This window comes from Phascolarctos cinereus, unplaced genomic scaffold, assembly GCF_003287225.1.
Source record: "Phascolarctos cinereus isolate Bilbo 61053 unplaced genomic scaffold, phaCin_HiC Scaffold_7;HRSCAF=346, whole genome shotgun sequence".
Classification (NCBI taxonomy): Eukaryota; Metazoa; Chordata; class Mammalia; order Diprotodontia; family Phascolarctidae; genus Phascolarctos; species Phascolarctos cinereus.
The window spans coordinates 175,880,776-175,906,040 of NW_027556180.1; the positions used below are offsets into that span (position 1 = coordinate 175,880,776).

A 25,265-nucleotide genomic window follows, 5' to 3' on the forward strand; every position below is an offset into this window, starting at 1 on the left:
CAGCACACACATACACACAGACACACAGACACACACACACACACACACACACACACACACACATGCACACGCACACACAGATAAATAAAGTAAAATTATTAACTAGTTTTATCAGCCACTTCATTCAACTTGTTGACAGGCTTAGCTCTGAATGAAACAGAGCAAGTTTCAAAAATCAAATATACTAATTGAACTCTCAACAAGGAGTTTTTAAAAGCTTGTGAGCACAAGTGGATAGCCTCTAAAAGGGTCTCTTTTGCAGGGGACCATATAACTTTTAGTATATATGTTCAAAAATATTTTTATTATTTAATTTTTATACCTTATGTACTTATTTTAATAATGTTCAAGAAATAATGAAGAAAAGAATCAGGGTACACACACATATGTGTGTTTATATATATATATGTGTGTGTGTATATATATATATGTATATATACATATAAACACACACATATGTGTGTTTATATATATATATGTGTGTGTATATATATATATATGTATATATACATATAGTTAACATGTGTGTGTGACTTATCCCCTTATCTTTCCAGTCCCATATATTTTTTTCCTCTCTGCACTCTACAGTTGAAATACACTGGTCTGATTGCTTTTCCTTAAACGCAGTACTTCATTTCCTGCCTTCATGCCGTTGTGTTGAATGTCCTTCACACGTAGAGTACTCTCTCTCCTCATCTCATCTTCTCCATTTAAACTCTAGCTTTCTTTATGACTCAACTCAAATTCTACCTTTTGCAAGAGCTGTTCTTAGTCTATATTGCCACATACACACACCTGTTAATGCCTACACCTCTAAGGTTACCTTTTGCCTATTTTGTGTCTTGTACATACTTATTTTTATACCTGTTTTCTCCACTATTCGTAATGATGATGATGATAGTTAACATTTATATGGCACTTAACTCTGTGCCAGGCACTTTTCTAAGCACATTTGGTCCTCACAACATTCCTTATGTATAGGTGCTATTATTATCCTCATTTTATAAATGAAGAAACTGAGGCAAACAGGTTAAGTGACTAGCCCAGGGTCTCACAGCTAACTAGTGTCTGAGGTGAAATTTGAACTCAGGCTTTTCTGACTGCAGGCCCAATGCTCTATCCATTGCACCACCTTGTTGACTCATTACGTAGAATGTAAGCAGCTGAAGAATGGGGACTGATTTTTTTTTTTTACTTTGTAACTAGATGCCCAAGACACAATAGTAAACACTCAATAAATTCTTGTGCTTGTTGACTGATTGAATAAAAAATAGGTGAAGAAATGTACTTAAACAGGTGAGGAGAAGTACTTAATCCTTCCACTTCTAGTCAATAAGAACTGTTCATTGCAAATGGTAAAAAAAAAAACTGGGAGATCATCTGTGGAGCTTACCCTAGGTCAGCCCATCAAAATGTGTCATTTTCCTATTGTATCCACATAGGAAAGTACTGAGTTTGCTTATGTTAACCTTTAATGTTATCTTGCAGGTTGCTTGCCACTACTTCAGGACAGAGAAGTGTTGATACGGGCTCTGCCATGAAACCGAACTTGAAACAATGGAAACAATTAATGCTCTTTGGGATATTTGCTTGGGGTCTCCTTTTTTTAGTGATCTTCATCTATTTCACAGATAGCAGCACTGTGGAACCAGTTCCAAGTTCCTTCTCATATGTTGAAACTAAAAGGATCCTGCCTATCCAAGGAAAACAGAGATCAATCATGGGCGCCATGCACGACCCATCCTTGTCTGAAACCATCGATGGGAATGAGGTGCTTCTCAATGGAGACGTTTTGAATTCATTTAACTTAGGTCCCAATAACCTTCAGAAATGGACTGAAATGAAAGATGGTTTGGAGAATGAAGAGTTTTTTCCTTCTCAGACAAGAAAAAAATCCCCACATCTTTTCTATCAAGTAAACGGTGATTATTTTTTTACTTTGGGTCAACCTATGTCACGTAACCATGGCCAGCAAATGGTGAAGTTTGTCCCCCTCAGTAAGGAGGACCAGCAAGGAAGTATCAAACACAATCGAAAGAAAATTATCCTAAGGCACAGAAGAAGCCAAGAGTTGCCCCACTGGGACAGACTTTATTCCACCATGTCTAAGTCCTTTCTGTACCGGCTTTGGAAAGGGAATGTCTCCTCAAAAATGCTAAATCCACGCCTACAAAAAGCAATGAAAGATTATCTCACCACCAACAAGCATAGGGTGCGGTTTAGGGGGAAACGGAACTCCAAGCTGACAAGAGAACAGCTGTTGTGTGAGCTCAGGGACCGAGTGACTGTGAAGACATTAGATGGAAAGGAGGCCCCCTTTTCAGACCTTGGCTGGGAGAAGCATGTCCCTCAAGCACCCTTGAGCAAACTGTATCCTCAAGGTTTGGGTAGTTGTGCAGTTGTCATGTCTGCAGGGGCAATCCTGAACTCCTCCTTGGGGGAAGAAATAGGTGAGTTCAAAAAATTTTTCACTGGCTATTTTTTTTACAGCAATAAATGAGTAATTATTAGGCTACTGTTTGAGATACTTCAGATATAGATCTTGCTGACCATAATACTGCTAATGGGTATTTCTTTAACTAAGTTCTTTTTCTTCATTGAGACACTGAGTGCTTGATCTGTGAGCTCGGAAGAGGTTATGGGGTCATAGCTCTAGAGCTGGAGGGGACCTCAGAGACATAATAATAATAACAATAATATTAATTATTGTTATTTAGCTAAATGTGATAAAATAGCATTTATACAGCATTTTAACATTTACAAAGTAATTTGCCTATGTTATCTCATGTGGACCTCACCTGTGAGATAGGTTTTATTATTATCCTTATTTTACAGATGAGGAAACTGAGGCTCACAAAAGTTAAGGGACTTATGCATGGTTATACAGCAGCTAAGTGTCAGAGGCAGGATTTTTAACTCAACCATTTTAGAGTTGGGCAGGCAAAGTCCAATGACTTTCGCCAAAGCACAGAGCTAATAAGTATCAGAAGTGAGCTCTGGACAAAGGTTCTCTGATTTCAGTGTTCTGTATGTTATACTAGTATATATGTTTTAATCCTAACCCTGTGGGTAATTAATAGTGTAATTAATAATGATATTATTATATTGTTAATAGTATATTCTCAGAATGAATAATGTAGCTTACATAAGAAATATAAATACCCCCAGACCCTGAAGAAAATGAGATGTTCCTTCTTCTCTTTCATTGCCCCAACTTCGAGATTCAAAGTGGAGTAAGAAAAGAAATGGAAAGGAACTATTTGTTTCCTGGTCCCAAAGAGCTCTCTTCACACTGTTGACCGTAGGATTAATTTTCCCTCAAAAACAATGCTATGCATTGTGGTTAGATTCCCAGACTAAAATTTGTTTAACCCATGAAACATTTGAATCATAGGAAAAACAGATAAGAAGACAAGAACACAAAGACTCCAGAGGGTAATGACACGTAAAGGACATTCATTCTAGGTGTGATATGGGTTAAATAGGCCTTTATGGGCTAGCTGAGGCCAGGAATTTAACAGTCATTATTTATAGCATTGTTTCCATGGGAAAATGAATTCACAGTTCAAACAACTTACTTTTGAATGAGTTTTGCAACATAACCCTTTCATAAATTGTACTGCATAGTATCACACATATTCACAGACATGCACACACACATTCTGTCCAGATTCTTCCTTTCAAATTCCAATAGGAAAATTAGATTATGTACCTGCCATCTAACCTATTTTGTTTCTTTCATTCAACAAACATTTATTAAGCATCCACTGGATGCTAGCCGCTGTCAGAAATACCAAGTTTAAATAAGATGCAAATTCTGCCTTTTTAGAGCTTGGAGTCTAGCAGGGAGAAAAGATACCAACAAATGATCGTAAAGATGCACAATATTGCATGGTGAGAGTATTAGAGGGGCAAAAACAATTAAGGTGCTAATTGAAGTGAAAACAGGAAGGTGGGGAGATGGAGGAAAGCATCAAGGGAAGGAATATTACTTGATTAAGACTTTAAAGGTAGGAATTCAATGACTTATGAAAGGAAAAGAGGTCATGTTACAGGTACAAGGAATAATGTAAGCATGGATGCAAAGGTGGAAAAAGCAGAGGGTGTGTCTTAAGGTAGGAGCTGGGGATGGCAAGTATGGCGAGTAATATTCTTTGGCTACAACAGAGTGTGTGTAGATAACCTAATGCTGAAAAGGTACTGTGGCTCCAGATTGTGGAAAGTTTTAGAGGCCAGGTGCAAATAAGTTTAAACTATTCATAGGCAATAGGGAGTTATTGAAGATTTTTGAGCACAGGAATGACTTGGCTAGATTTAAATGTAAGGAAGATTAGTCAGAAAACAGATAGATGGAAGTTACATTGCAGATGACCCAAGTGGTACGTTCATTTGTAAGTGTCAGGGTCAAATAAAGAAAAACATGAGTGCCTGTTTCCTATCTTTCTGAGTTGACCAGAAGTTCAAGTCTAAGGAATGGGATCCCTGTATTCTTATGCTAGAATTACATATACAATGTTGATAGGTTTCTCCCATGTTCTGGAATATACTAACTAAAATCAAGTCAAAGTGGCCTTAGGTTTTTTTTTTTCCAGAAAATAGCCAGTGAAAAAATTTTTTAAAAAAAGAAAAAAACTGGTTTAGAAGTATATGGAGGCAACATCAATCCCATCGTTCCTTCTCTTATTTGATGACTAACTATAATGAAAAAAATAGAGATTTTGGTGTTATATTCTAAAGCCAATGTGTTCATTACTGTCCTTATTTGAAACTCTTTGCATTTTTTCTTTCAGATTTAGTTTTGCATCTTCCATCTGACTCTGAGTTAGGAAATCAGATCTCATGATATGCCATAGGGGATCTGTGAGGCCATCTAGCCAAAGTTGTATTTTACACAAGAAGGAACTGAAGAATGAGACAGGTGAAATTTTGACCCTGAGGCATAAATGTTGATAGGCAACATGGACCATTGGAAAGAGAGCTGACTTCAGAGCTAGGAAAACTTAGGTTCTATATCTCGCCTTTAACACATCTGGACTGTATGTCCCTAGGCAAATCCTCTAACATCTTGGTACTTGTAGGGCTTCAGTGTAGGTAACTCTTTAAGACTTTAAATTGCAAAGAAGATGCTCCATATTTAGGAGTTTACTAGATGAGTGAAATCATAGGTCCAGTATTTATCCCATAAAGATTTTTATAGCAAAACCAAGACTCCAATCCCTACCCTTTGACTCCAGTTATTTTCATTATATCACACTGCATCTCTGCAGTCTATTCTCTAATCAGAATTTGGAAGGGAGGAAATTGACTGAGTCCTGGAGGTACAAAAACATGTTATGAGTTTTTTCTCACTTTGGTACATTGGCCTTAGAGCCTGTAAATAGGTTTTAATCCTAACTCTGTGGTTAATTAATAGTATAGCTTTGGGCAAGTCAGTGGGTCTGGGTCTCTGTTTTGTCTTCTATAAAATGGGGATAATCATACAACACTCTCCACGTTAGGGGTTTTTAGGAAATTGCTTTGTGACTTCTAAAGTGATGTTCATGTGGGCCATTATTACTTTTGTTGTTCATTCATTTCAGTTGTGTCTGACTTTTGATGACCTCATTTGGGATTTTCTTGGCAAAGATACTGGAGTGGTTTGCCATTTCCTTCTCCAGCTCATTTTACAGATGAGGAAACTGAGGCAGGTAGGGTTAAGTGACTTGCCCAGGGTCATACAGCTAGTAAGTGTCTGAAGCCAGATTTGAATTCAGGAAGATGAGTTTTCCTGACTTCAGGCCCAGCAGTCTGTCTATCCACTGTACCACCTAGCTCCCCATGCTATTATTACTACTAATTATGATTAGTCATTAATTGAATTATAGCACTCTAATTAAATTACCCTTTTGAAATTCTGTTATGTGTATGTATATTTTTAAACTTTCTGGTTTCCTCTAATCCCTCAAACAAATTCTTCTAAAAATTCTCTTTACTAGTCCCCTCTTCCACAGTGCCTATTCATATATGTATACTAATATATGTGCATATTTATTAGCAGCTTAATTAAATTTATTAAGCAGGAAGGCTTTTGTTTTTGTTAGTCCACATCTGTTCAGCAGTATTAGATGCTGGAATCCCCCTTTCTCCCCCACCCCAGACAAAACACTCATGGAATTTAACAATAGCTATAAAACTCAGTATTTATGTAGTCCTTTCCTCCAAAGAACTCAGTCCCTGGGACTATATAGTCGCAATCAATTTTATAACCTCCCTCTAGGAAATAGGTAAGTATAAGGGAATCAGGTTTGATGTTCTCTATTCGAAAGCTAAGGATGGAGGCTGGGTAGTTGAGAAACAGAAGTTCCCCAAGGTCATGGTCATATAATATATTGATGACAGAACTAGCACCAGCACCTGCCAGTCCAGTCCATAGAGAAACCTCTAATATACTAAAACCACAAATCTGACCATGCTAAGGGAATCTTTTAAAAAAAATGCTGAAATTCCTACTATCTCCTAAGGTAGAAACCCATTTATAAATGAAGTTCTTTTATTGGTTGCCCTTTAGCTCCCTCTTGTGTTTTTTACTCTAGGCATACAAACTGAAAGTTATTTTTCTTCCCCTTCCAGACTGAGTCATACATTGTAATTGTTTTTGAAAGGAGAGAAGTGTAGTTGTTGTAAACAAGTTCAACTTGAAGAATATGTTATTTTAAAAGCAAACAGAACTGTTTTGGCAACATGGAAATTCTTTCCTGGTGTCATAAGATGTTATTTTGCTCCATAACGTATAAACAGTAATCATTTGTTAGCCTTAGCACCTCACCTAGCAGTCCTGGAGAAAGGAATTATAAAGGAGTGAAACAAATTCTTGCTCAGTCTTCTAATGTTTTGAGCTGGAAAAAATAGGGTTCTAATTTTTTTTTAATTAAGATTCAAATTGGCATGTGTGGGACCAGGTACAAGAAGGTTTTCACAATTAGGGAATGGTTTGCTGACAGAGCATGAAGGTATGTAAACTATCCTCTTCTGAGAGAATTGGGAGAAAGTAGAAAAAACAATGGATTAGGAAAAGAGGAAGCCTGACCTTTTGCCTAGCTCTGCCTCCAGACAGCTGGGTCAACTTGGGTAAATCCCTTACCTCTCTGAATCTCTGATCGTTTCTCTGTCAATTAGAGATCATTACACCTGCACTACCTTCCCTCCCGGGGAGACTGTGAGGTTTTAAGTTAGTGGATTGAGATTCCTTTGTTTTTGTTAAATGTTTTACAATTAAAATACCAGTTGCTAAAAAGGTAAGTCATTAGATGAAGTTCCACATCAGCAGGTCTCTCTGCATTGAGGAAATCACAGGTCCAGTAAAGAAAATGTATCATTACAATTTTTGTTATGACTGCTGTTATGGGTTAGTGGTACATCCAGTAGCCTACAGCCCAAAAGGAGAGAAACAGTGTGGTACACAAGAATGAGCACTGAATTTTGAGTTAGAAGACTTGGTTTTAAATCCTGGCACCATCTATTACTGCTGGTGTGACCCTGAGGGAATTTCTTGATGTCTCAACCCCAGTTTTCTCTGTACAAAGAGTGGGTTGAGCAACATGGCCTCCAGAGTCTCTTTCAGCTTGAAATCTCTAATATTAAATTGTTGCACACGATAGTTAGCAGAAAGATGAAATTTAATTTTGCATGAATTATTAGCCGCACAAGTGAGATTTCTTTCTAACTTTTATCTAAACCTCTATAGCCTGGCTTCCTCCTATTCCCTCTCTAATTCCTTCTGTCCTCCTCATTACCTGTCAAATTCCCTACTTTATTAGTTCAAGGAGCTAAGATTTTCTCAGCGCAGGTAAGACAAGTCAAGCAGATCTTTGCTATAGCTGAAAATTTTATCATCTTCTAGGCAAACCTCATGGTAAGTCTTGCCATCCTTTGGACAATAAACCTCCAAGTTCTATTATCAGGCCCATATTTTGAATGCTTACCCATCTTTTAAAGCTCAGCTTAAATGCTACTTTCTGCATAAAAGCATCTTTGGTCCTGCAATGACCCTTCCCCTCACACCTCATAGAACATTTTGCTTTTCACCTCTTAAATATACTCGATATTTTTAAATTCTCTTCTTTTACCTAATTTAATTAAAAATTTAAAAATTTTTAATTTTATTCTGAAAAACATTTTCTTCTCTCTCATTTGCCATGCAAAAAAAAGAACAAGAAAACTCTCAAAACAAACATGCGTAGTCCAGCAAAACAATTTCTCACATTTGTCATCTCCAAAAATATATTATGTATGTTTATATATATATATATATCATTAGATACATTTACAATGTTATATAGTATATCATTAACTATGTTTCTATTTGATCCCTGTATGAGAGTGTAAGCTCCTTGAAGGCAGAGTCCATGTCTTACAGAAATTTCATATCTGTCCTAATATTTAGCACACACTAGTCACTCAACAAATATTTGTTGAATTGAATTTACATAGAATCAGAGTGTAAAGTTGGAAGGATCAAAGAACACTTTGTATAAACCCCTCATTTTACAGATAAGGAAACTGAGACTGAGAGGGGTTTTTTTTTGTGATTTGTCCACCATGGTCACACAGATGGTAAGTGGCAAATCCAGGTTCTTGTTTTATTTCTACTCCCACCACCTTTTGCCATCAAAGACACAAAAATATAATATTCCCCACTTTGACTATTTCCTCACCTTCCTTTTCATGCATAGAATTAGAACATGAAAAAAGATGGAAAATGAGGATTCAGACCTGGGGATTAAAAGGAGTCTCAAGGAGTTACTGCTTTTTAAAAAGCTTTTAGATCCCTAAGTGCAGTGTACTTGTCCCATCAATTCAAGTAGTCATCAAATAACCATGTGCCAGGAATGAAATATCACCTCTTAAAAAAAAAACCCAGAATTTACCTCCCACTGATATTTATTGTTTATTTTCATTTTGTTTCTCTGTATGAGTAGATAGCATCTTTCTTCAAACCTTCATTGGGAAGGGTTTCCAATAATTGTTGTTCAGTTGTTTCAATCATGTCCAACTCTTTGTGACCCCATTTGGGGTTTTCTTGGCAAAAATGCTGAAATGTTTTGCTACTTCCTTCTCCAGTAATTGACACAACTATAAAACACAAAGGTATACTTTCAGATTTTGCTCTTCCATATACCTCTCCTAATCAAATAATTTTTTTCTTCTTCATCTTTACCTGATTCCAATTTCATACACTATAACTAGTTAAAAAATAAATCCCCACCCAAAAGAACCTGTTATTTCTGCCTCTCCACTTACTACATATTAAACTTTTAGTGATTCAGGCCAATGCCAACAGGCCGTTTCTATGTACCAGTACCTAGGAAAGGTTATAGCTGACTTAAACTACAAAGATAGATTTAGAAAAGCTACATTTTAAAGCTCAAAATGCATAGCAACCCTGTTTTGGGACATCTTCCCACAAGGAAAAAATTAACAAGATGTACAATGATTTACATTTATTCACTAAATAATTTAAAATGCACCCACTGTTTGAGAGCCATAGGTGTCTTAGGATAAGGCTAGATCTGAGGAAGCAGTATATACATATACACACACACACACACACACACACACACATATACACATATACATACATACATACATACGTGTGTGTATATAAATGTGTGTGTATATGTATGTATATATGCATATGTATACACATATATGTGTGTATATGTGTGTGTGTGTGTATATATATATACATATATATATATATATATATATATATATATATATATAAAATCTATATATATATCATGGCATAGCTTAAGACTATATATAAGACTAGAAGCCTGGAGCTATAAAGGTATGATCTTAGCTCTACCACTAACTAGTCACGTGACTTTGAGCCTCTGGGTTTCAGTTTCTGAATTTGTGGAAAGAAGGTTTTCGACTACATAATCATAGACTGTCCATGCTCAGAGGAATTTTAGAAATAATCCAGTATTATAGTTCCATTATAATTAAGATTACACGACCCTACATAGGAGCAAAATAACTGATCAGTTGGGTCAGTTTGGTGGGGAAATCCATCAATAAAACAAGTTATCATTTTTATTTAAAATAAATGATTGGTTGGTGGACTAAAGCTTTTAAGTATTATTGCCTTCTTAGACAAAGCTAAATCCCCTAAAATTTCTCTGAGAAGAAAGTCAGAAAGCTTAAGGTTTTATTTGTTTTTGGAAAAATACAAATAATCTCCTTGGAAGAAGTTGTTCCAGAAATTTATTGCTAAATCAGTTGGTTAGAACTCAAGTCAGGTTTTAGGAATTAAGAACAAGAATTGAGAAAAGTTGCCCTCCATGGTGGGTAGCTTCCTAGTCCAGCATCACCTACGTTAATCTGTAACATGAATGAAATATAGAGTCTAATCATTACATATAACTTCTATCCATCCTATGTAATGCAATCCATCATGTAATGCAATAAAACAAACATTTATTAGGCATGTACTGTATGCGGGGCACTGTGCTAAATAAGCTGTGGCAAAGGAAAGAAAGAAGGAAGGAAGGAAAGAAAAAAGGAAGGATAGAAAGAAGGAAGCAATGAAAGGGAGGGAGGGAGGAAGAGGGAAGGGAAAAGAAGGAAGAGAGGAAGAAAGAAAGAACAGAGGAAGGAAGGAAAAGAGAGAAAGAAGAAAAGAAAGAAACACACACTCAAGAAGCTTACAATCTATGGAGGAAGACAACATACAAAAGGAAACTGGAAGGTAGGGATGGGAGGGGGTTGACACCAGGGAGCACCCAGTGCAGGGGCATCAGGTTCTGTGAAGTTCAAACCAAACAGAGCTGCAGATGGAAAATGGAGAGTTAGCTGCAAAATACAGATCCTATCCTCCATAAAGGGCAGATATGAGAGAAGTTTAGTGCTCTACTCTCCAGCCCTCCAATCAGAAAGGGACAGATGGCTGAGAGAATTAGGAAGGTGCTAGGTATCCAGAGCTGAATTATGGGTACAATGATGAGATTTCCTAGGATCATTTATTCTGTGTTCTGTGAAGTTCAGACCAAGTGGAGCTGCAGACGGCAAGTGTCACATAGGAGAGTTCCCTCTAAGACTTGAGAGCAATGGGGGAGAAGGCTTAGAAATATTGCTATAAACTGGGAAGCAGCTCAGAGATAGTATAGTCCAATTTTCCCATTTTCTGAGGCCCAGAGAGGTTAAGTGACTTACCCGAAGTTACACAGATAGTAAGGATTAGAGGCAAGATTTAAACCCAGATATTTAGACTATAAAGCCAATGTTTTTTCAGTTGCATCATACTTCTATGGCATTGATGACTTCCGAGATTAGGGTAGTGTAGATGTGTGTTAGGAATCCAACAGGTAGTGTTTTAGTGTAAGTAGGGGAGAGTGAAGGGTCGCTAGTGGCAGTAGTAATTTGTTTATACAGATCTGTACTAGCCAGGGGAAGTATGAAACTGTACCCTGAAATTTCATCAAATCTGAGATATGTTAGACCTGATTAGGGGATCCTAACTCTAACCCTAACCCGAAATGCACCCCTCCAACCCTAAATGTGCCTTTGACTCTGCCCCTGATTCTAACCTGAACCCTAACTCTATTCTCATTTCCCTACTATTCATATCTGGATACTATCCCTGTAAATTTCAAGCCTAGTCCAGGAGTTCAAAGGCTAATATGAATTCAGAAACACACCCCATTTGTAAGCTACTTAAGAAAAGTGTTTTCTTGATGCTTTTATTTTAAAATACCACTTTCGCTTTCCATGCCTCTCACCCTCTCTTTCAACCTCTATCAAACCCTCCTTCATAAGAAATTAATGCAGTCATCCAAAAGAATAAACATAGTGGCCGTTTCTGAAAATCTGACTCATTCTATACCTGTAAGTCCACCACATCTCTATTGAGAGATGAGAGGCATGTTTCAATGTAATAGATTACTTTGTTTTATTCATTTTTTTTTTAGGCAATTGGGGTTAAGTGACTTGCCCAAGGCCACACAGCTAGTAAGTGTCAAGTGATTGGTCTGAGGCTGGATTTGAACTCAGGTCCTCCTGACTTCAGGGTCGGTGCTCTATCCACTGCACCACCTACGTGCCCCTTAATAGATTACTTGGAAAATGGAAAAATAAGCCCTCCGATTAAAAGATTCCAAACCCTCTTTACTCCAATCTATCCATTTCTACTTGTCCATGTCCATAGGGGACTTAAATATGTGGAGCAGTTTAGTATAGTAGAAGAGGCAAACTGACTTTGGGAGTAAAATGTTCTAACTTCACATTGGGACCTTAGCGAAGTTGCTTCTCTCTCTCTCTCAACCTCAGTTTCTTCATCTGTAAAATGAGACCATAGGACTAAATTGGTTCCAGTTTCCCTCCTCTGATCCTATTTCCATGTTGAAGCATATTTTTAGTCAGATCAGCATCCAGCACATATTCAAGACCTTAATAAATGGTAGTTATTTTTAAAATATCTCATATTACCCAATTAATGGGAGAATTAGGAAATGTGTGTCATTGACATAAAGTGAAAGGAGCCATACATTGCATAACAGAGCAAGCCTGTTGAGCCAGAGTATGTGACTGCTTGATATAAAGTACTTTGAGCATAAAATCATAATGTGGACCTTTCCTCTTACCTGAAGTTGCACAAGAAGCTGTAAATTTGTCTTTTAATGAAAAATGATGTTGGCGTATCATTTCCATTTTCTTTTGGCACAGCTGTCAATTTCAGAATTATACTAAACTCAGGTTTACTGTGAGTTTCAATTACAATGTCAAAAACACTAAATTGTGGAAAGTTTGAAATGAAAAGTTTAATTTCTCAGTGAATGAGAGGCATTGGTATAGTGGTAGAGGGAAAGCCTTGGGGATGGCAAAATTTAGGTTCAGGTCCCATCTCTGACAATAAATGACATTAGGCAAATAAATTTAATCTGTCAATGCTTCACACAAGTCTGTAAAGATTCTAAGTTACGGAAGAATTGCTTATCTGTACTTGCACAAAACTTACATACATTGATAATATCATAGGTATGGACCAAAAGAAAAAAAATTTAAGAGTTCAGCTCAGTCTAGACCATTGTAACAGTGGTTTATCAAAGTGTGTTCCATGGACTTCTGAGTATCCCTTTCATGTGACCCACAAAGTCAAAACTATTTTCATAATAATCTTAAGATTTTATTTTTCTATTAAAACATTCTTCTCTTTTCCAACTACATATGAAGCCAAGTTTTCTTCATATACTCCAAGCAAAACAACATATTGCAACAGTTTGAATAAATGAAAAAATAAGAGAATCCACTTGTCTTTAAGCCAGACATTAGATTTGCAAAAGTATGTAAAACGATGCTACTCTTCTCACTATTTTTCTATTTTAGAAAACATTTTTTAATTAAAATATGGAATTTATTAAAATATATTAACATGCAATGGGTATGAATTAATAAATATTTAAGTTGTATTGCTTTTAATTTCCAATATGGTAAATATTGATAGTTATAACCTACATAAACAGAAGTTCTTTGGGATCCTCAAGAATTTTTAAGAATATAGGTTTGCACTAGAATCCTATGTGACTAACTGGGTGTAACATTTTCAGGGGAGGAAGAATGATACAAAGGAAAGAACACTGCATTTAGAGTAAAATGAACTGAATTTATTCCCAGCTCTGCCTTTTACTAATTCTATAATCTTAAGCTACTCACTGGGTCTTTCAGATCCTCAGTTTTCTCATCTGTAAAAATGAGGAATTTAGACAATATGACCACCAAGATCTCTTCTAGCTATAAATCTATGATCTGCAGCTATTGGTTTGCTCAATGTGTGAATGAATAGTAAAGAACCTAAAAGTACCAATTCATGCTCTTCCCCAGGCAGCCTTGATGAATCAACCATTCCTCCCAAGGCTTTTAGTCATGCACAGTTCTGCTGGTTTGGAGGGTGGAGGGCAAAGAGATCCAAGCCACAAAGTCTCTTTGATATCTCAAAATTAAGGAGTATAACTATATAAAGTATAGTTAATTTAAAAGAATATGAAAATATAGCATATGTAATAATACATGTAAAGCATGTGAAAATCATGAAAAGCTTTACACAGAAAATGTAATTGAATGGGCAGCTGTTGCCATGTTGATTTTTCCACCTAGAACAAAGAAACTTTTATCAGAAAATTCTTCCAAGTAATGTTATTAGTAACAGTTATATGAAAAATGGGCTTATTTTATTATCAGTAACCCTTTAGCTTCAGATTTGGAAAAATTGACATAATTTAAAAAATTTAAATGAATGTTCATTGATCTATTTTGTTTTTATATCACCAACATTTCTCCCAGTATCTTTTCTTTCTCCTCCCAGAGAGCCATCTCATATAAAAAATATTTTTTAAGAAAAGAGAAAAAGAGGAAGAAGAGGAAAATTTAGCAAAACTAATCAACATGTCAAAAAATCTAAAAATATATATACTGTTCCACACCCATCTTTTCACTTCTTCAAAGGAGTGGGGTGGGGATATCTTTTCATGTCAGGAAAATTGACTGTGAATAATTTTCCCAAGATTCTGTTAATCTACAGAGAGAGGAAAAAAAGCAAACTTGTTACTTATGTGCCCCTAGATTCTCATGATGCAGTTTTGAGATTTAACTCTGCTCCTACACATGGTTATGAAAGAGATGTTGGAAATAAAACAACAATGCGCATCATTAATTCCCAGGTAAGATTAATGGTCTGTGCATACAGATGTATGTTGGATTATGTAGATAAAAATCCATGTTTGCTAATGTTCATGTATCTCAGTGTTCCATAAGTGAAATGAATTGGGGGTCAGTAATGAGAAAATAGGAGCCAGAAAAATGACAGGCATGAATTCTACAGTGTTAAAGTGAGAAAGTATTTTGAATAATATCTTTCATTTTCTAGGAAAATGAAGCCTAGAGAAGCTAGGTACCTTGTCTAATGTGACATAGCTAGCTACTAGTAAGAGTGGGAGTTATGCTTCCTGATTCACCATTCAGAGATCTTTCAGTACCCCATGCTGGCAGCCTCCATGAGCTGACATAGGAGAAGACAGATTGGTACGTAGAAGACCAGAACAGGAACATTCCTGAAAGAAAGGTGGTAATAGACATGAGGGTGGGAGTGGGGGCCGGAAAAAGCACTGTATATTTTCATGGATAGGCATGAGAATGCTATTGCAGTTGGTGAATTACATTTGCATAGGCAACCTAGAAAAACAAAAGCTAAAAGAACGTGAAGACAGAAGGTTGGGGAGGAAAATGCAGGATGGTAAAGAAGCTAAAATGAGTTTGATCATAGCACTAATACCGTAAAATTATGAGGTTATTGTGGGCATAACACCCAACTTCTCATTAATGTGAAGCAGTGTGATATAGCATTCTAAATACTATGGTTCAAATCCTGCCTGTAATGCTTACTATGTATGTGACCTTAAGCAAATCGAATACTCTGCTTGACCTTTTGTAAAATAAGGGGGTTAGATTAGATAGTCTCAGAGGTCCACTCAAGCTCTAGAATCGTATAATTTTGACAGAAGTGGGTAAATACAATATCTTGCATGTTCCTTTTATTTTCACAAGAAAAAAAATCTCTTTGCCTACTGTCTAAACTAAAACTTTTATACACACCTGTTTAGTGTAATGATTTCATTACATTACTAAACCTTTATATTATTTGCTATTTTATGAGTGTTTATTAAAAAAGCATAAAGGTACCTGACATTTGGGGTAATTTTAAGTTTATATGTACATTTGTAATATAAGCTGTGCTAAGACTTGTCTATGTTATGTTTGCAATTCATCTCGTGAAATCTGTAGGATGTACCTTATGATCTATACATTTTGAATGAGAATAATTTTTTTTGCAGCTTTTAAAATGAAAACTGAGCATTCTGTGAAAAATACAAATAATCAATTTTGCATGTTTCAAAAAAAAAATTCTTCATCCCACTGATTTATACCAAAATTATTCTTAGAGCCACAGTAGGTATTCTAATCTTCCAATCTGTATTAGAAAAACTGAGATACAGAGTTGTTGAGTGAGTTATCTTGAGTCCAAGGCACAGGTAAAGATTAGCCTTCTACATAGTCCACTGAGCCTACAGCAAGTGGAGAAGCAAATCAAATACATTTTACCTAAGATGTGCACGCGCACACACACACACACACACACACACACACAGAGAGAGAGAGAGAGAGAGAGAGAGAGAGAGAGAGAGAGAGAGAGAGAGAGAGAGAGAGAGAGAGAGAGAGAGAGAAAGAGAAAGATTGGGAGGGTTTAGCAAGAACGTCCTTGCTCCAAGGACTACAACAAGTCAAGTGCTTCTTTATTGTGGGGTGCTTTTCAGAAGTCTTGTGACATCACTCTAGAACAGCCTCCATGCCCTAGTTAAGTGAGGCACCCACATAGCCAATCCAAACAATTCTAGCCAAAGCGGTAAAGAAGAGGTAGCAGTGCAATGAATGAAAAATTTTAAGTCGGAAGACTTTTCCAGTTCTAGCTCTGCCACTAGTTACCGGTGTCAACTTCAGACAATTCACTTAACCTCTCTGTGCCTCTGTTTCCTAATCGGTAAAATGAGGAAATTGGACAATGTGGCTGAACTCTAAGGCCTTTTCCATCTTGGAATATCTGAATTTATGGGGAATCCTAAGATTGCTAAGAAATTACAATGGGGTAGACTTCATATAGCACTGGCAAAAATGTCACTAAAGAAATGGCAGAAAAGATGGAGTATGGAAATTCAACTTCTTAATCAAAATTGAGTTGGTCCATTAGAAAGGACTTGCAAGGAAGAAAAATCAGGGTGGTTCATACTCTTTTTATTTACATGGATTCAACCTTATAAGATATTCATCCTGATCTGATATGTTGCTTCTGCAGAGGTTGTTTTATTGTATTTTATGTTTCTAGATTCTGACCAACCCAAACCATCACTTCATTGACAGTTCATTATATAAGGATGTCATTTTAGTGGCTTGGGACCCTGCTCCTTACTCGGCAAATCTTCACATGGTAAGACTAGCCAATTTTTTTTCTCTTGGCCTAGCTAGCAGTCTGATTTGTTGAATCAAATTTCTTTTTTATTCACTGAGACAAGTATAGCCTCTGGCTAATTAATAGTGGGAAACATGAACGTTTTTAGCTTGAGGAACAGAATTATCCTGATCATGTAACCACACTGATACAATATACATAATAATTATTAGCCTGTTAGTAAAATGTTCATCTTCTCTCTTTTCTTCTTCCCCTCAATTGTAAAATGCCAGGATGTTCTTCTGAGGGGTTCTAACTATCCTGGGACATGGGTTAATTTAACTAAGATTTTCTCATTTTTAAGGATTTACATTCTACTGACCTACATCTATTAGACCCATTTAAAGGACCTTTTAACAATGAAAATAATCAGCAAGGGAATGCAAATTCTTCTATCACTTAAATTTCATTATTATCTCAATGTACCATTCATATTTGTCTGTAATATGCCTCATTTGGACCCTACCCCAGATGTTTTTATGTTATTTGATAGAATGATAAAAAGGTCTGGATTTGTGCTTAGAAAATATGGCATTTCCTAACTCTGCAGTTTACTGGTTGATTCTGGCAATTCATTTAAACTTTTGAGCCTCAGTTTTCTCAACTTTTAAGAAGGCACAGTGCTTATAGTATCTGTGTCATTGAGCAGAGGATCAAATGATATGTATTAAGTAAACTTTAAACTGAAAAATCATTGTATCTATGAGAGCTCTCATTAATATTTTCTATTATCACTTAAACCTCAGACTTACAGGATCAAAAAAATCAATAAACAAATATTTATTAACTGCTTAAGGCATTGTGCTAAGCACTAGGGATATTAAAATGAATGTGAGACAGTCCCTGTCCTCAAGGAAACTACATTCTAACAGATATGACAGTCAATGAGGTAATATCTGTAAAGCCCAACCTTATGATGTATGCACTATATTGTAGTTCTGTGTGCCATCTAAATAATATTATTATGAAGATAAATAATAACAGAAGTAGTGATATACTAGTTATGAAAAAATACAGGTGAGCTATATATGGGATATCAAGGCAGATGATACAATAGCTGAGTGAGGCCAGAGGACAAGGGGAGGGTGACAGCTATTAGTTCCCCCCAGGGATGTATTTTTTTGCTAGACTGTCTCAACTTTTTTGATTTTCATGAACAAAAGGTTTACCCTCCTACCAGGACAGTGTTCCTTCATCTCTTCTGTGGGGATTATAAATAGCACCTAATTCCAAGGGAGCCTGACACTCTAGAATAGTCAAGTCTAATTGGCATTACTATCCCAGAGAAGATGTGGGCAAACTGGAAGCTACATAGTCCATACACTCCTTTCTTCAAATTGTGAAGCAAAGAATAAGAGAGGGTGAAAAAATGAATTTGGTGATACTTCTTCTCCTGTTTCCATGTTCCTCCTGCCCTTTATCCAATAAATATCTCATGGATGTTTCCTTTCTGGAGAACTGAACAGACTACATGAGCCTGTATTAAGGAGCCTATTATTTTCCTCTTCAATGTGATTTCTTAGATTGCCCCAGGCAAACATACTACATGTTCGCCACACTGTTGTTTATGAGACTGTGTTGCTGCTTTTTCTATACAGGGTACTGAACTTGCTGGCGTTGATGCCCTTGATCTTTTTTTTCCTCACAGTGGTATAAGAAGCCAGATTACAATCTCTTCACTCCTTATATTCAGCATCGTAGGAAGAACCCAAATCAACCCTTTTATATTCTTCATCCTAAATTTATTTGGCAACTCTGGGACATAATCCAAGAGAACACTAAAGAGAAGATACAACCAAATCCTCCATCTTCTGGTTTCATAGGTAAGGGGTTTCTTTTGTTGTTTTAGTTTGTTTTGATGTACTACCCAAAGTTTCCATGATATGCAAAAAAAGTTACAATTTTTTTTAGCAGAGCACAAACAGAGTATCAGGACAGATTAAGGAATCTTGGGACTCCTGAGTGAGAGAAGACATTGGGACATAATCAGTACTCTTAAATATTTGAAAGATTGCCAGGTGAAAGAAGGATTAGATTTATTCTGCTTTGCCTCTTGAGGACAGAATTTGGAGCATTTTGTGGAACATGCATTGAGGAAAATTTATGTAGGATAATAGATATAGATCTGGACAGGACCTCAGAGATAATCCAATCTAATCCTTTTACTTAGGCTGGATGCAAAGGGGAAATTAACAATTAAAAGCTGTTCAGAACTAGAATGGAATGTCTTAGAAGGGAGTGAATTGCTCCTGGGTGGAGGTCTTTAAGAAAAGACCTTGTCAGGTATGTTGTAGGGGTAATTCTTTTTCATGTAAGTACTGGACTAGATGGCTGCTGGGGTACAATCTATTTCAGTTCAATCAAATGCCATTCAATAAACATTTATTCAGTACCTATTATGTTTAAAACACTGGCATACAAAGACAAAAAGGAATCCATCCTACCCCTTAGGATAGCAGGTAAACAGACAGTATGCCGTTAGTTTGGGGGGGATGAGAAAATAACTAAAGCTGAAAAGATCAGGAAAAGTTCGGAGTAAGGAGCTAAGGAGAAGGGAGATTTAGAGAATGATTTTGGTATGCCTTGGGTTAAGAACGTACAAAGTTGCTGGGTTGAGGTGTGGGACTTTGGCATACAATAGTAATGTAGTCTTTGATGTACAACTCAGGAAAGAGTTATGATATGAGTTAAGATATGGGTCTGCTTAATATTGTTTTAAACATCACTAGTCCCCTTAGAAAGGGAAATCCTTGACACTCTTTCTCAGTTACTCATGTGAAATCCCAAGTTCTTCATTTCTTGTTCATTTGGAGAGAAAAGATTCTATTCATTTAAGAAAGAACGCGTAATATAGTTTGCCAGGAAAGAATATACAGAATGAGATAATTCATAAATAACATTATAGGATGTGACAGAAGCTTAATAAAACCTTCTTTAGAAGGTGGCCTTTTTATGAATTCGTCTAGATAATATTGAATTAGAACAAAACACTTTAAAATGCAAAGGGAGATTGTCAGATTTTGTTGTTGTATGCCCATAGACTCAATAGGTCTAAATGTAAAAAAGGCTTTCTCAATACGTGAAGGTTGAAAGAAAATGCTTTCTAATTTCAAAATTGCCATTGCTATCTTCAGTCCATTCACTCTGGAACCACCTAAAGCATACAGAACAGAGAAGACCAAAATGACATCACTATGTTAGAGTCAAGTTTCAGTGTGTCTGACTGTGGCTGATCAGACCAATACGAGCTCAGAACGTTCTACCGCAGGTCGGGCACAAAAAGTCCATGTGAGAATTGGGGTGGATTCCTTAATTTTGCACATCTTGTGTTTCCTTTGAGCTATTTCAATTCTGCTTTGCTTATAGAGCACAGCACCTGAATATTTCCTTATGCAAAGAGGAACATAGACAATCTTAAGTGAAACCACAAACCTTAATAGATATAACCTGTTTTATTGTTGAAACATATAATTAATATGGGACAGCTAGGTGGCACAGTGGACAGAGTACAGGTCCTGGAGTCAGGAGGACCTGACTTCAAATCTGGCCTCAGACACTTGACACTTAACTAGCTGTGTGACCCTGGGCAAGTCACACAAAGAAATGTTGATGTGTGTGTGTGTGTGTGTGTGTGTGTGTGTGTGTATACACACACACACACACACACACATATACACACATTTGTATATACATATGTATGTATAAAACAAATTCAACACGTTAAATTTCAACTCTTCTGCTTCTCCATATCTTCCTCTGAACCTCCCACCTCCTCTTCTGTTTATTCTTTAGATGATTCATTGACATTTTTTCCTTCTTTTCTTTCATTTTGGTATTGCTATCTCTACTCCTCCACTTCCTACCCACATTCTGTTTCCTTATTTTTTAAAATCTCCAATGTTAAAAATGAACATAGTAAAGCAAAACAAATCCACACATTGGCCGTGTCCTACAATGCATGTCTCATTCTGTACTTTTAGTCCATCATCTTTCCCAAGAGATGAAAGTCTGTTTTACCATTGGTCCTCTGTAGGTATATTTGGCCATTGCATTGATTAGAATTCTTAAATCTTTCAAAATTGTTTTTCTTTACAATGTTATAATTATTGTTTAAGTTGTTCTCTTGATTCTGCACACTTCGCTCTGCATCAGTTCATACAAGGCTTTACAAGTTTTTCTGAAACCATTCCTTTCATTATTTCTTATATAGCAAAATAATATCCCATTACATTCATAGTCCATAATTTGTTCAGCTATTTCTTTATTGATAGGTACCAACCAGTTTCTAAATCTTTGTTGTAATAAAATATTTATATGTACCAGGTCCTCTCCCTCTTTCTTTGATCTCTTTAGGGCATATGTCTAAGGTAATATTCCTGAGTGAAAGGGTATGATGGTCTAGTGACTTTTTGGGTATAATTCCAAATTGCTTTCCAGAAAGTTTTGGTCAAGTCCCTGTTCCATCAACAAGGCATTCATGTTTCTGTTTTCTCTCAGCCTAGGTTTTTATTTTTCCTCAGCTTTGTCAAACTAATCAGATGAAGAAGGAACTCAAAGCTATTTTAATATTCATTTCTCTCATTATTTGTGATTTAGAGCATTTATTCATATGATAATTAATAGCTTGTTCTTTTCTTTTGAAAACTGCCTGTTTATATCTTTTGACCGTAAATATATTAGAGAATGGCTAATCATCATTTCCAAATACATTTCCCTCCTTTCCTGGAGAGATAGTCCTTGTAACAAAGAATAAAAAAGAAAGGGAAAAAAAGCAATTCAGCAAAACTCACCAACATATTAATAGAATTTTAAAGTGTATTCAGTGTTCCATGCCCACGGTCATCTACTTCTACAAGGCAGGGAGGGAGGTGCATTTTCTCCTTTATTCTTTGAGCCCATTCTCTTGATCTTCATGAATGGAGACAATGAAACTCTAAAGTGATTTCTTTAATCTCTCTTTTGGTTAAATATAAATACATCACATTATAACCAACCTACACTTAAAAAATCATACCACCAAGAAGCTCTGCCCTTCTGTGACCTTATTCATTCTTTTTCTTTCCCTGTACTCTCTTAAAATAAAGGTCAGCTTTTTGAACTGAAAATTTCCCTTTATATTACCCCGTCTTAGTATAGTCAAGTTCATTGCTTTCCGAAGCAATGCTGGATCAGCTTTTTTTTTCTCAGAAATTATTTGTTAAAGTTATAGTTCATTCGTTCTGAATATCCTTTTCAGCTATCATTATCCCTTTGCTCTTCCTCAAAAATATGCTTAAAAATAGATGGAACTCATTGTTCAATTTATCTGATGTCCTTCTCTGGGAAATAATCTATTTTTACCGACATCTCAATTTATTTGACATCAAAAATGAAAATAAATCAATATGTGCCTTTCTTCTGTTACAAAAAGGAATCCTCCTAATGCCCCTTCTATGTTCTGAGGTCATGCTGAAAAAGATATTGACTTTTTGTCATTCAACCTCATCACTTTCGAGATACCTTTAGCGCCAAAGTCAGTTATTGAACTAAAGATTCAACCAAAAGGCCCTTTAGACAGATTAGTGTGCTTCAAGGCTTCAGCCTCTAAAATTTTTGCTCTAACTAATGGATGAGGAATATTTTTATCCTTAGAAATGAGGGCCATAGTAATTTTCTTTAGGCTTTGCTTCTCATAATTAATACAAGGTTCAGGCTTATAGTAAGTCCATGTGAGCAAACTTCTTCCTAATTGTATGTGCATGCCTGTAGGAGATAACTTACGAAATGTGAGTCTATTTATCTTTTCTAATACAGTACAAGGAGAAGAACACTTCAGCCTTCCACACATCTTTGGCTCGAATTAGGTTTTTGTTCATTCATCTGTGTCTCCATTATATAGGCAGCTTTTGACTTACAAAATATGTTCTTTCCTGAAAATTGTTTCATATATCAGTTGTTTGGAATTTGAATAACAATTTCCCATCAAAGCACTGCTATAAGTTATGACTAGATTAATAAGTAAGATTATGCAACTTAATATATGATAATAATTATAATAATAATCTGAGTTCTTTTAGGATTTGGGGCCATGGAATCATGAGGTACAGGAGGGAGGTGGCTTCTGGAACAGAAAATGTCTTCCCAGCATCCTGAGGAAAAGGGCAGTTCTCCACAAAATGTCAAAAGGAGAAAATACATATTTAGCATTCTCAAGTCTCCTTTGTATACCATCTCTCAAATTCTAGTAGTCTTTCTCAGCTGACCCCCCTCTCAATTGTCCCCAGATGCCCATCTCCATGTTGTCTTGAACATCTTTAATTCAATACTCTTTTCCTTCCATTTTGTCTCTTCCAAATGTTATCCATAGATGTTTCCTTTACATACAAATTGCATTACTTCACTCAAATATAAGCTTCTTGAAGGACAAGACTGATTCATTTTTTGTCACTTTATTCATAGGTCCTTGCACATTGTAGACACCTAATAAATGTTTGTTGAATTGAATTGAAATTCAGTTAATTAATCTCAGCCAAATATCAGAAGGAAAGCAAAATAATCATTAAATTAAAGATGGTTTAAGTAATTGATATCCTTCACTTGATTACTACTACAGAATTATTTATATTTTAGAAGAGTAGAATTTCAAACTTTGTAGCATAGTGAAATGGAAAAAAAAAGAAATTATGTGCTAAGTTGAGGGCCACCCTCTACTTCTCACCCACCCCCCCACAAATACACAGACAAGGTTTCCACCTATTTTTCACATAGTAAGCACTTAATAAATGCTTATTGATTGCTTTTCATGGAATATTAGATTCAAAAGGTTTCTTAAAGTTACCTAACCTAACCTCTCATCTGATATAGGCATCGCTTCAATAAACGTATTTGACACAGTGGTTGTCTGAAAGCTTCATTTTTTTTAACAACTCCTCTTTCTAGTTCAGCCTCACTATCCACCTTTATATGAAAGATCATATCGATATTTTGCAGGTCTCTTTATCTTGTGGTATAGAGTTAGGGTCTCTAGTGGAACACGAACAAGGGTGAGCCTGGTTCGAACCCTACATATGTAATAGTTACTCATGAATTTGGAACCATTTGCATATACATACACATACACACACATATTTATGCATATATATCCTACATATCCTATTTATGTTAGAATTGTTCATCTTCAATGGTAAACACCTAAAGGAAGAGACAGTGAAATTTCTTCTGTATAATGAGCATAATGCCACATAGACAGAAGTACTTTTCTTCAAAAGGGTGACAAATGCTTTCAGTATTTTTTTCTCTATAGTAGCATTTTCACTTGAGACTATTTTGTCCAAATGGAATCAGACAAGGAAAGAAATAATTTGTCTGTATGATTTGCATGGGGCCATCTGAAAACAAATGACTTATTATTAAAGTTTGTTGCATATGAGTTGTTCCTTTTCTTTCTGTACCCTACTAGGCCTCTTTTTACAATGACTGGTTTTACTGATAGTGAGCTCTTTTCTTTTGTCATCCTTACTTGAGTCTATTGTCCTTTGACTTTGTGATGGCATCAGGTAATCTGTGTTGTGTCTTTTGTTGAGGATAGAAAATAATTTATTTTAAAGCCCTTTTTTTGATTTATTTTGATACTCAGACCTCTAAAAGAGACTAAATTGACCTATGGCCAAAAAATACAGCTGATTCAAATTGTCAGTAACCACACTCCTTAGGTAGGTCGAATTTAAAAGGGTTTCATATAATAGTTCTAGAATTCAGAGATTCTGTGATATCCTTTCTAAAGATACCACATTCTCTCTTAACCTTTTCTGAGCTTCCCAATTGCTAGTGTTCAGTCTGTCCTCAAATTACATTATTTATATTATTCATTAAATATGTCATTCATCTGTTTGTATCTATACGCATGCATACATATATGTGTAAAAATGGATAGATAAGTAGATAGATATTCACTAGTGAGAATGTAAGGTCCTTGTGGGCAAGGACTGGTATATATTCATTTTGCCTTGCCTGTAGTTGATTGTTGAATATAGAACATTAGTGCTATTTAATACAGCCAAAAGAAAACATACTTAAAAATGCAAGCCATGTGATTTTATCTTTCCACTTTATTATACATTATGGATTTTAATATTCCCATATATCATTTGAAACTCCAAACATTAAAGCACATTATAAGCCAACTTAACATTTCTATTTGTGGTTTTACAAAATACATCATAATGATGATGGCTTGGGTAAAAGCATTTTG

At 35.9% G+C, this 25,265-nt stretch overlaps 1 protein-coding gene across 6 annotated transcripts in view; it reads left to right on the forward strand.

The window, feature by feature from the left end:
- Positions 1-25,265, forward strand: part of ST6GAL2 (ST6 beta-galactoside alpha-2,6-sialyltransferase 2) — a 203,149-nt gene that overhangs the window by 163,982 nt on the left and 13,902 nt on the right. For all 6 annotated transcript variants that reach the window (XM_078147363.1, XM_020987933.2, XM_078147364.1 and 3 more), the window contains 4 exons: positions 1,489-2,450; positions 14,599-14,696; positions 16,913-17,014; positions 18,684-18,858. In XM_078147363.1, the coding sequence (XP_078003489.1) occupies positions 1,538-2,450; positions 14,599-14,696; positions 16,913-17,014; positions 18,684-18,858 (1,288 nt within the window). In that variant the 5' untranslated portion in view covers positions 1,489-1,537. The remainder of the gene's footprint in view (positions 1-1,488; positions 2,451-14,598; positions 14,697-16,912; positions 17,015-18,683; positions 18,859-25,265) is intronic.